Here is a 13,226-nt window from a genome sequence, read left to right on the forward strand (position 1 = left end):
CGAAGCCAGAGAAAGAACCTCTCTTTCTTTCTTTCTTTCTTTCTTTCTTTCTTTCTTTCTTTCTTTCTTTCTTTCTTTCTTTCCCTCCCTCCCTCCCTCCCTCCCTCCCTCCCTCTAGTTTTTAAAATCCAATTCATTTATTTATTCATGTTTGAAATCCAACTAATATGCAGAGGGGGCAGGACTGAGGAGAATAGATGTTGGCGTCCATCATGCAGCCCTATCATTCTTCCTATTATAGCTGCTAATTCGCTTATTATTTCCAACCTAGCTCCCATTTGTTTACTCCAGTGGCAGCAAAAGCCGTCTGGCCATGCTCCCAGCTCATTTTCCTACTTGCCTCTTTAATCAAGCAAATAAACGGGTGGACAAAGTGATGAGGAGATCCAAAAGGAGAATGGGGAGTAAGCTAAGCACACCTCTGGACGCTCTTCCAACCCTTTTCTCAAGGCTTCCGTTCCCCAAGATCTGAATTAAACTTGTAGCAGATTTTTCTCCCTCCCAAAAAGGTTTTGAGTGTGTGTGTGTGTGTGTGTGTGTGTAATACACACACAAAAATACACATATCTGCATGTCATATTACATTAAAAATTATTGTGAGAGGGGGAAATCTGCTGCATGTGTGTGTGTGTGTTTGTGTGCGTGTAATGTATGTATGCGTGTGTATGTATGTGTGAACGAGAATATGTGTGTGTATGTATGTGTGTGTAGATAGATAGATAGATAGATAGAGAGAGAGAGAGAGAGAGACAGACAGACAGACAGACAGAGACAGAGACAGAGACAGAGACAGAGACAGAGACAGAGACAGAGACAGAGACAGAGACAGAGACAGACAGACAGAGTAGATAGCTAGATGGATATACTCTCTATCTAGAGAGAGGGTGGGAGTATATCTATCTAGCTATCTAGCCATCTACTCTGTCTGTATCTATCTATCTATCTATCTATCTATCTATCTATCTATCTATCTATCTACACACACACACATGTTCTCTCTCTGTGTGTATGTATGTATGTGTGTATACACACATGTTCTCTCTCTGTGTGTATGTATGTATGTATACACAAACATATCATCATCATTTTAGCCATTGTCTATCCACTGCAGGATGAAGGCCTCTTCCATATGTTTCCAACAATACAGTCCTGAGCTTTCTATATTTGTATACACACACACACACAAACACACACACATATACTAACAAACACATACACACACACCTGTGTGTGTGTGTGTGTGTGTGTGTGTGTGTTACATTTCCACATTTTCATTGTTCCAAATTCCTGCTATCACCAACAATGAAACAATATCTCTGTTCAATACCGAATCTGGAAACCCACAAGATTTGCCCCACACACACCCCCAAATGGATTTTTAACGGATGCAAATAATTTGCCCTCCTTCATACATTTATGGAGAACAAAGCAACCCAACACAAGACACAAACCAGCTACCGAGGTCTACCTCAGGCTTTCAAATCCCAAATACGGGTCCCTCCGAGGCGGCTTTGCAAAAATAAAAATAAAAATAAAAACCTGCTTGAGAGGTCGAAGAAAAAAAGAAGAGAATTTCTCCCCGTTCAATCACGGAGTTTTCGGATTTTGTTTTGTTTTCCAGCCTAAGATTTCACCCTCGGACAGGCCTTCCCCGAGCCATTAATACAGCGACCTGGAAATGGTGGGATATTGCTAGAGCCATAGGTTTGATTCTATTTAGGGGATCCTTTCCACACCTTTGCAAAAGCCAGGAAGAAGCCGTGGAGGTTGGGGGGGGGGTTGGTATCTGAAGGGCGAGTCCTTTCTGAGGGCACCGGGACCGCAGGGACCGCTGTGAAACGGGACAACACCCCCCCCTTTTTTCCAGGTACCTAGACATTGCAAAGGAGGGATGATACTTCGGCTCTTTTAATTCCCAACATGCAGCTGTACCAATGTTGATTGCGGGGTAGTTTGTATTATTATTATTATTTTAATTTTTAAAAAGGGTCTCTTGGAAACACGAACATTGCACAAGGCAAGAGAAGCCCCAGAAAAGGGTGGGATAGAAACCGTATTGAAAGGGGCAGCGGGAGAGAAAGTCAAGTGTGCCTTCGAAGAATATTTCCCGGCTTTTACCTGCCTCTCAGTGGATCTGAGTGGGCCGGATAAACTTATATATATTCTCGGCTGGACGTCCAAATCTTTCCTTCGTGGGTTGGGGGGGGGGGGGGAAGGCGGCTGTATTTCTCAGACTACGTGTGAATATGTGTCTGTCTGAAATTCCCATTATAGGAAATGGTCCAACCGGATGAGAGGGAAATTACTACTCTTTTTTTCTCCGCCGCTTTACAAACCGACAATAAATTTTATAACAGGTAGTTAAAAGTTACGACGAGGAAGGAACGATCAAACCACAACGGAGGCTTAGAAGGACAATGGGACGGGCCCGTTTTCTACAGAGAGAAAGGCGGCCCAAAATCAGCTTCCCCGGAGCAAGAAGGGAACCTGCGGGCTCCCTCCTCCGGTACCCTATATCGCCCCCCCCCTTAATGCCACCGTTCCCAAGTCAACCCTTCCCAGACAAGGTGGCGCGTCCTTTTCCTTTAGGAGCGGGTGAGAAAACCACTTCGCATCTGATGGCCCGGGAAAGAAATCGCACTTCGGTTTTTGCGAGAGGAAAAATAAATAAAAGGCGTATATCAAATCAGGAAGCGAAGGAGGAAGGACGCTCTGGGTGAGAAAGAGAACCCTTCAATTTTTCCTGACTTTCCCCAAGAAATCTTCTTCCAGGCTAGGCCCAAAGAGTCGAGGCTTCAAAGTTTTTGTCTAGGCGGGTGAAGTATCATTTGTGTACATCTCCAAGGACAAAACTGGACCTAGTACCGAACCCTCCCCACCCCACTTCCACGGATAGAATTTACTACCAAACGGCTGATGGTGATGAGAATAATAAATTCAGAGAAAATGAGCAATATGCTTCGATGCAGTTTTTTGAGAAATTGTATTTTCTTTTTTCGCAAATCACAAATGGAGACTGGTAGAAATTTTGATTGGCTAATTAAAAAAAAGGGAAAAGTGCAGAATAGAGTGGTATTTCTTACTCCAGGCGGGTGGGTGAGCCTCATTTCAGAAAGACTGAAGTAATGATCGTTTCCAAAACAGCAACTTTCTGAAAAGCTTATCTTCTTTTAAATTACTTCCAACAATAAAAATGGCCATCGCCTCTCCTTTCCTCTTTTCCTCCTCAAATGGCGAAGTGATTATCCGAACCCCCCCTTACAAATAAACGTATATTGTCTAACGATGTTTATAAGCTATAAACATTTCTGCGTCCCCCTATGTAACAGCTTTTCCTTGCAATTTCGATAATTTAGCTTCTACCCCTATGATAGATAAGTCTCATTTGGGAGATTCCTTCAAATCGAGCCACTCAAGAATGTAGGCTTAAATATGATGGATAAAGTGCAGATGCAGCTCTCCCTACTTTTCTTTTTTCTTTCTTTTTCTGCCCTCGCTTTTTCAGATCCCGTCTTTGAAATTAAATTAAATTAACTTTCCTCTCCTTGTAGGGATTATATTATATATAATATTATAATATTATAATATGCATATATATATATATGGGAGACTGTGCATTCCAATTATTGCCTTAAACTTTGGGGAATAAGGTGGAGGAAAGGAAATAAAGAGAAAATTCTTCAGGGCTTTTTTTTTTTTAGGTGTCAGTTCATGAAAGGATCAGATGCTTTCAAAGCCTGGCTTTGAAAGGTGTGGGTTTGTATTTGGTTCATTCCGTCAGGGGAGAAGAGGGAAGGAGGCAATAGCTGGTGAGGTGAATTACATTCTGAATGCACACACACACACACACATAGACGCAAAATTTCTCCCTCTCCTTCTCTCTTTCTGTCCCCCCTCGTCGTCGTCCCCCACACACTTAGGCAGACAGGCACCGAGTTTAAGCAAAGGCGGGTTCTCTTCCAGTTTTGAGGAGTAATAAAACAGCTTACCTTTCTACTCTCTGGCCTGCTAAAGTCGACCCGAGGCAAAGCTTTATGATCGACCCCTTGCAAAGACCAGGCGGATGGAGGGTGGGTGGGTGGACACTAGGGTGTCCACTCAAGGAGATGCCCTTTAACGATAGGGCGGGAGAGCGTGTGCTCCAGGGGGGCAAGAACTTTTGGTTGTGGGTTCGAATTATTGCCGCTGGGATTGAAGTCTGCCTTTGGGACGGGACCTTGAAGTGAGGAATGGGACCGGACCTTTAAGACCGGACAGGGGTTTTCTCCCCCTGCTTTCCAATCCTCAAAATGTGGAAAAGGAAAGCACCCCGGGCCAGGTTCATGAGAGCTTGCAGCAGTCAAGAAGGAGTGGGGTGGGGGGGCTGTTTCTGGTGCATTTGGGAGTTGCCTTTGCCTCTACAGGCAACCTGAACTCTGCTTCTATTACATTTTCCCAAGTTCCTGGGAATACCTACGCAACCTACTTTTGCGGTACCAAACAATATTGGAAGGCAGTAACATCGGATCCTTCATTGGTGCCCAAGCACAGAGGCAACCACACATCTGGACTGATCATAAACCCAATGCAACCCTAAAGCACCATCTATGGATGCAAAATAAATGTATGGATGATCTTAGGGCCCTTTTCCCCCTCTGCCCCTACCTTCCCGGAGGCCCTTCTATTGTATCCAAAGTTGCTCAGGCATATAGGAGCAGACCCCTGCACATCCCCTCCCTCTGTACATTTAGGTATTCTGGCATCTTCAAGCCTCTACACATTTAAGGTTGGAAGATAAAGGATTTCTCCCAACTGCCCCCCCTCCCCCAAATGCAGGCCCGTATCTTTTCCAGATTCTGCACACTAAGCCAAGATGCATCTTAGGAATCTTCTCGTGGCTTATCAGTGTAAACAACCTGTCCTCTTTCATACCAAATACTGAGTTAGGATAGAGTCCATTTCTCAACAGATGAGATGTTGGAATATCCTGCAGAAGCTGAATGCCTTTCTTGTGCAGGCGGGAGCGCATGCACACAAATACATATCAATATGTGGGGGAGGGGCAATAGAAGGAGGAGAGAAGAGCTCAGAGGAAACACATACATGTGTGTGAGTGAGTGAATGAGTGAGTGAGTGAGAAAAAGAGAGGGAGATAAAGAGGGAGTGGGGTGAGACAGCTTAAGTATACCTATGCATGCATGTTATGGACAAACAGGTCTTCTGAGATAACTCATAAATGCTTAGTACAGTGTGTAAAGTGTGTATGTCTGTGTATACTGCACACATGTATGTTATTCCTTCAGCTGGCTGCTACTGCCTTACAAATAAGTACATTACACCACAGACTACTTTGTAGCTCTTCTGCTGAAAATCTTATCCTACTTGTTTTATTTTCTTGATAAAGAGCAGAAAGGCTGGTGGTTCCTTCCGCCCTTATTTTCAACCTTAGCGTAAAAATAGAGAATACAAATCAAAATAAGATTACTCAAAGCAGGAAACTATGCAAGGACCTGACCTGCGCAATAAAGAGATTTCCAAAGAAAAATTCTTTACAGGAAGAATTGATTTGAAAGGAATGAGTGAGAAGATCCTAATGAAGGCCATACATTTAATAACAAAGAAATGAAGTGGTATTGTAAAGACAGTAATTGGGAGCCCTGGGGGTGGTGGTGGGGGGACAGTAATTGGGAGCCCAGAGCTAAGTTTCGGTTTGGGTAGGGGGCGTTGTCCCCCACTCCTCTGGAAGAGGAGGAGGAGGAGGAGACAATCCCTGGATCCATGTGTAGATTCAGGATTTGTTTGTGTTAACCCGAAGCTCAAACCTTAACGCGTGTATTTTCTTTTTTCCTGGAAGAAAAATTCCATTGTAACTTTTCTAGCAGAATGCAACTAAGAAAACTTCTCCCATGACACTTAATTCCACCAGTGAAAAAACTGGTCAGGATATTAAGGGATACACAAATAGAGGCTCCCCAACACTCCTTTGGGCTGACTCAGCTGTGGTCCATATAGTACACAGGATGTGTGTTCCCACATTTCATATAGCTCCATCTTAATCCAGGATGCAGATATTGGAACCTCAGACTCGGATTTTCTTTCAACCAAAAGCTGGATCTTGGTTTTTAGGCTGTCAGTAATTTGAAGGCACCAGTAAGTTTTAGCAGGTGAGTTTATAGGGGTGGGTGGATCTAAAGGATTGCCCAGCTATTAAAAAGCTCAATCTAGTTATTTCCCCCTTAAATTTTATTGTTTATTTACGTAATATCTCACGTATACAATACAAATCCACGGTCAGCCAGAATTGCATTTCCAGCCGAAATTGCTACATTCAGAGTTTTGAACACGTAGAAGACTATGGTTGACATAAAACAGATGACATTTCTGTGTGGGTGTACTTCGAGCATCTTGCATTAACAGATAAGTCAAGACAAATAGATAACTATACATTCAGTGCAATTAAGTCCTAACTACATTATAAGCACAATAAAATAATACAATACTGTGCGTCCTTAACTAGGCAGTTTCAGTTGTTGGGAATTTTTTTTTCCAAAAAAAAAAAAAACCAAACCAAAAATAAAACAAAAACGAAAACAAAAAACAAAACGTAAGCAGCAACATACGACAACAAAACCGCATTACAAATACTTTCAAAGCATGATTCCTTCTATAGGTAGTGATAAGATACATTACAATGGTTTTGATCTTATTAATTATTATTAATAATATTATTATTATTTTCTGCTACTTAGTAGCTTGCATTAGGGCAATACACAACTCTTCTCAAACGGATTATGATGCTGTGGTTTTTGCAGTACTTTATTACGTTATTTTACTACTGTATAAGCCCCCATCTTGTTGCTAATTATTGCAGGTTTCCCATTAGGTAGTACATGAAGAATGCTCACACAAGTGATCTAGCAAATAAACACATCGCCCCAGAAACCTTAATTTAGCTCCCTCTCTTTCACGGGTATCCTAAGTATATTTATTCCTGGATCAGAGTAGAACTCGCCCCCCCATATGAGGGTGTTTAGGGGTACACCCGTGTCCTGCAAATCAGAGGGCGCCTTGTAGGTAAGTTCTCCCTTAAGTCCGTAGAAACCCAGTAAGCGTGAAATGTTTGTCTTCAGGAACCTGCCGAGCCTCCACCTTTCCTAAATGGACAACTCGCCAACATCAGGATAACAATTGTCCTTTAGGTGGTTGTGGCCGACAGCTAAAAGCGAAATCATAAATGTACCTTAGCTTGGAGGAGTAGATGAGTAGATAAGCTTGTTGCTGTTGTTGCTTTCCTTTAAAAATTAAGATAAACCTAAGTGATTATCCTGCTCTCCCTCACAACCCCCTTTAGAGCATTAAAGGATGGGGAGGGACGGCTGCAAGAGGCATTTCCAAAGAAGTATAGACAATGGCTGTATTTTTGTTCTTAGAACAGGGGAAATTGCAAGGAGTTGGGTTGGTGGGAGAGATGCTGGTGTTACTGGGGTGGGGTGGGGGAGGCCAAGGTAAATGGTACTCAGAAACCTAACTCTGAGTTTCAATGTGGTTGCAATCAATCCAGTTCTCTCTTTATTTTTAGAGTGAATAATAAAATAAAGAAATATCCGCTGCTATTGGAGTGGGGAGAGAGCAGGGGAAGTACTGTGACAATAAAAAAGGGGGCTGCAACTGTTTGACAGGTAGTTACTGTTGTGTGTGAGTCTCTCCGTTCTATACTCTATAAAAGCGAATGACCGTCGTAAACATCTCGGATTTATCATCCGCCATAAAATGAGGACTTCAAGGAGACGTCAGTCCTTGCTTTCTTCTTTTTCCTCCTCTTCTTTTTCCTCTTCCTCGTTGGTTTCCTCCTCTGTCTTCTCCTCATCCCTGGCTCCCGGTAGCTTATCCTTGTTGTTTTCTTTCTTCCATTTCATCCTCCGGTTCTGGAACCAGATCTTGACCTGCCTCTCTGTCAGTCCGAGGGCGTGAGAGACCTCAATGCGCCGCTTTCGTGTCAAATAGGGGTTGAAGAGGAATTCCTTCTCTAGCTCCAAGGTTTGATATCGGCTGTAAGTCTGCCTGCCACTGCGCCTCCCGGGAGCTGTGTGACACCAATAATAATAATAATAATAATAATAATAATAATAATAATAATAATAATAATAATAATAATAATAATAATAATAATAATAATATACAAAATGAATAAGAATAAGAAGAACAAATACATGTTAGAACCTTTTTTCCCTTCCTTTTTAATTTTTCTTTCTGTTTTTTTCTCTCCTACAGGAAGCTCCTTCCTTCCTCCTTTCTTCCTTCCTTCCTTCCTTCCTTCCTTCCCCCACCCCTTCTCTTCTCTTCAAACTCCTAATGTCCTACTCGCATTCCTACCTGCCCACAGCCAACCCTGGCTTGAAATTAAAGGCAACTTCCTAGACAGACTCAGGTCGGGCAAGCTTGCTTCTTTCCCTCCCCTCCATCCTCGGTGTGGCAAACCCGGAGTTTTCTGACTTTCTAGCACACAATGCAGCCTCTTCCTTTCTCCATCTTGGCTGATGGAAACCCTCAGGATAGGCGTTTCACTCCCGCTTCCTTTTTTTTTTTGTTTTCCTGCTTCTTGCTTGTGTGTGGGAGTGTCTTCCCAATACATCCATATGCATGGCTGTGGCAACCGAGGCGTTGAAAATGCAATCCAACGATTATAGATTACAGTCAAAATACTCGGCTGTATCCGTATTGGCTCTCCATAATCTATGGTGTCAAATGCCACAGATGCTAGGGATGTATTTACCCCATTCTTCTAAGTGCCCCACTAGAGGTTTGCTTAGAAGTCAAAGCGCACAATCACAACAATAACTTTTGATCTTTTATTCCCCCCTACATGTTTGATCCTAAGCCTTTCTGGGCCTCGTTCTAGTGATCTTAACAAAACAACTGGGTTTTAAAAAGCAGGGACGTTTTGACTGAAACTGTCCTTTCATTTCCCTCTGTAAAACAATCAAGACTCCACATGTTTTAAATTAAAAGGCCTTCTAAAATAATACTCTATAAAAGCGAAACTCGCCCTAGGTAGGTATGTTCTAGCACTCTGTGGAGCATCTGGGTGTAGTTTTTTTATATCTAACAACATATATAGGAATTATAATTATTAGTAGAGATTAATCTTTTTTAAAAACCCTAGAAAAATGAAATTTTAAATTGGACCACACTGCCCTTCAAAGGTTTTAAGTTTTAATTGCAATCCCCACTCAAAACAGCCATCTCTTCTCAAGCAGTATCTCTCTCTCTCTCTTTTTAAGCTCACCTTTCAGCCCAAGGCGCCAAGCGGTTAAGCAAAGCTATATGACATTTTAGAAAAAGCAGCGTATTATGAACATGCTAATAACCTCGTGGGAGCTGTTTCTTACTGCTCTCCTCCCGGCAAGCCATAAAAAGAAAGTTTTACTTTATGGTGATTCAAACCCAGAAATCACCTTCCTGACTTTTCAAAGACAACGGCAGCCCTTCTACTTTTTAAACGAGAAAACAACAACTCCCCACCACCACCACCCACTCCGGTCCCCGCCATTGCCCAAACAGGAAGGGGGAGAGAAAAAAAACACAAAAACAGGATTATAACCGACCCCTCTGTTTCTCTATCTGCCTTTCCCTGTCGCTTCAAAATACAGATTACACTTTCCCCTCCTCCCTCCTTTCTTTCTTTTTCTCTCTGCTTAAATAGGGAAGGAAAGCAAAACAGAACCACGTTAAGAAGGAAAGAGAGAGGGGGAAGGGGAAAAAAAGGATCCTAACCGTGCGGTCTCATCCATGGGAACATGAGACTGGGAGAAGAATTTTGATTTAAATGCCCTTGTCCCTCGCTAGAGTTACTGTTGGAGGAGGATTTACAGTCAGGATATTGAACCACGGCCGTCTCTTGCTGGGCACCATAAAGCGACTGTCTTGGTAGTGCTTCGTATCCATAGAATTTAGACGCCTCTCCGTGGCACGCCAGGGCGCAGGGGTTTTGCTGGTATCCAGAGTTAGAGATACTGGAGGTTCCGTGGTGGAAGAACTCCTGGACGTGATGTGACGGGTGTTGAAAGCTGGGAGCCGTGGTGCCCGGACCGTACACGAGCGCATGGCTTCTGCTCACACTTTGTGGAAATCTGCAGTCGTAGTAAGTTGGTTCCAGGGACTCGCCGCCTTTGTACTTGGAGAAAAGAGGATTTACAAAGTAGGAGCTCATGGTAGCTCTCGCATGAAAGGGAAGAAGGAAAGTCAACCTTTAAAAAAAAAAGTCTTTAATTCTATGAGATAAGTGCTAAGGACTCTCGTCCTCCCCTCTCCCTGGACTCCGCAAAGTCCTGGTTAGTGGCTGCTGGTGTTTTTTTTGTTTTTTTTTAATGCGCTCTCCCTCTCTCTCTCTCTCTCTCTCTCTCCCCCTCTCTCTCTCTCTCAGAGACGTTTCATAGTGCCTGAGTGGGTATGGCTGCTTATGGCTAACGCTCTTGACTTCTCTTATATCCGTCGATAGGTAGAGCTCTCTCTCAGTTTCTCTTACTTGTTCCCTTCCCCTTAACACCACAGGCAAATTCCTCAAACTCCCGGTGGTGAGGCTCTCTCACACGCGATCTGGATTCATCAATCCAACCCGCCAAGGCAGGCTAGGAAGAAGAGACTGACAAGGGGAAATCGCGGGGTTCGCGGCGAGGTGACGGGGAGGTGAGGGAAGCAGCCCTTCGGAGGAGGAAGGAAAGAGGGGGGAATCAGGCGCCCTCATATCGAGTGGATGGAACAGGGTTATGAAAGGTGCGCAGTAATACCCTTAGGTGCTCGCTCGCGCGCTGGCTGGCTCTCTCCCTCGCTTCCCCCTCCCTCTGCTACGAGCCTCTTCACTGATCTGAGCAAATACATGCGCGGCGAGGTCAATTTAGGTTACTTCAACAGGTAATAGGTAGAAAACTCCAATCCGGATCATTTTCGCTGGGGAGAGTGGTCAGCAGAAGGGAAATGCCAGACATCCATATCGCAGGCCATAGGACTTGGTTAGAGCAACCCTGTCCCCCCCCCATGATTTTCAAAAGATGGAATTGTCCCTACATAAGGAGGGTGTGAGTCAGAATTCAAGAGAGGGGGCACGAGTCCCATTTCAGAGGAACAACCACCCCCAAGTGGATGGAGGCAGTGTTGGTGTTGTTTCCCTCCCCCCACCTTTTGTTACATACAAGTTTGGTCCCCAAAACAAAGATGGCGGGGACAATTAGTGTATAAGCATTTATATTGGGTGGGTGGGTGAGACTGAAGTGGTCCACAAGGCATCCCTTGAAGGGGTCCATGAGGAACAGCCAGGTCTGAGTAATGGAAAGAGATGTATAAGGGGAAAGGGATGTATACATTTGTGAAAGGATACTGCTGGGAATAGGAAGAACTTGGGTAACAGAGGCCAGGACCTATCCTATTATCGAAAGTTGGGGGAATGGTTCACATATCTTATGCATGTGGTATGTTTCCAATGTGTAGCCTTTGCAAACCTCTCCCACACCACATTTCCACCCCCCTCCATACTTTTTTTCCACTGCACAGTGACCATTGGCTGAAGACCATTGGCTCAAAGCATTCAGTTGGGAAATCCCCCCCCCTTTTTTTTTAAATGGCTGCATTAAAGAGTTCAGGCCATTAAACAGAAGCATAAAAATCAGCAACCTTCTCTTTTCTAAAGTTTGTGGGTACATATTTCCTGTGCCTTTTAAAAACAAAACAAAAAAGGATTAAAAAAAAATCAAACCCACTGGAATAAATTAAGTGTCCTCTAGGCCCTTTCATTAAACTTACCAGAGAAAATTTTCTTACATTCCCTCCACCCTCAAAATCTTCATAGTATTTTTCTTTTCTCCTTCTCTTCCCCCCAGAAAATGGCAACTAAACTAAATTTCAGGAGGGAGGGGAGAGGAAATCGAAAGTGCTAGGCAGTGTGCAGAAAAGCAAAGCTAGGCTGGCCTATGACTGCAATAAAGATTGAGTTGAATTTGAAAGAGGAAACCACTGTGTCCACCTCTGAGAATATTCACCCCTCACATTTCCTTTTCTTTTCCTGAAGCAAACAGCATTAGTTCCTAAATCCTTTGAAATCAGAGGAACAACTACCACACAAGGTGTCACTTCATTATACTTTTTCTCAACACACACACACACACACACACACACACAATGAGAAGATGGAACCAAGAGCCAACCATTCTTCAATACAACTGGATGGTCTGAATGGTGCAAAAAAAAATGGTGGTGGAGTGGATCCCCTCCCTTTTCCCTCCCACAAAACACCAAGTCTTAATTTAATTTAATTTTTCTTCTTTCTATTTTTATTTAATCAGCACATTAGATCAAATACGATTTTAAATGATAAAAGTCCTCTACATTTATTTCTACACTGGAGGCAAGAAAAACCTACCAGATCTTAAATCAGAGAATCCTGAAGCCCAACCTCAGAAGCTCTGAAACAGCAGAACAATTTTGGGGTTTTCAACTTGTCTTAACTTGGCAGATTTTAAAGCTCAGAGTCATCAACAGGATAATTTACCATAACTGGAAAGCAAAACATTTTTGAATTTTGAATTTTTGGCACGATTATCTTAATTCTATAGTAGAATATATTGAGTGGTGTGGTATGTGTGTATGTATGTATGTCTGTGTGTATAACATATGCTCTTATGTACTACTATTAGAAAGTTCTGTGATGATAGAAGGTTGGTCCTTATATATATCTCTCTCAGTCATACAGATTTTTATTTGATTTTTTTTTAAAAAAAGATTTATCTTCATACACAAAGAAAAAGGAGAAAGGCAGTACAGAACAACCTGTTTGTCATACTAGGAAGAGCTACCAGAGACACATCCAAAAGACAGAAAAGTAGGGAAAACTTCTAATAAAATTCATCTTATACATTATTTTATTGTAAAGGCAGAATCATTTTGGGGTGTGGTTTTTTTTTAAACGCTCATAGAGGACGCCACGTTTATTTCTGCCCGGATGGTTCAAACTTGCATCAATGTTGATGAAATATAGCATATAAACTACGCCATATGCTCTCATTATAAATAACTGGATTCTGCAGTGCTTCGGTTCAAGCTATAAAACGTTAATTGCTCGCCTTCTTTGATTACATAGATCTGTATTTTGTCTTCCTACAAATAAAGGTAAAGACACGGAATATCTTTTGTGCAAAATGTGCGTGTATATCTACTAGCCAAGGAATTAAAGAAGAGCCCCCCCCTTCTGTTCATAA

The 13,226-nt window shown here is 42.8% G+C and overlaps 1 protein-coding gene across 1 annotated transcript; it reads right to left on the reverse strand.

The window, feature by feature from the left end:
• Window positions 1-6,216: 6,216 nt before the first annotated feature.
• Window positions 6,217-10,863, reverse strand: HOXC8 (homeobox C8). Its single transcript, XM_014052493.2, has 2 exons — window positions 9,754-10,863; window positions 6,217-8,062 (listed from the first exon to the last, which is right to left on the reverse strand). Exons 1-2 carry the CDS (start codon window positions 10,187-10,189, stop codon window positions 7,770-7,772), a joined length of 729 nt encoding a protein of 242 aa, XP_013907968.1. The 5' UTR covers window positions 10,190-10,863; the 3' UTR covers window positions 6,217-7,769.
• Window positions 10,864-13,226: the final 2,363 nt, after the last annotated feature.

Source organism: Thamnophis sirtalis, unplaced genomic scaffold, assembly GCF_051295495.1.
Source record: "Thamnophis sirtalis isolate CommonGarterSnake01/CBP01778 unplaced genomic scaffold, rThaSir2_p1.2 scaffold_3, whole genome shotgun sequence".
Lineage (NCBI taxonomy): Eukaryota > Metazoa > Chordata > Lepidosauria > Squamata > Natricidae > Thamnophis > Thamnophis sirtalis.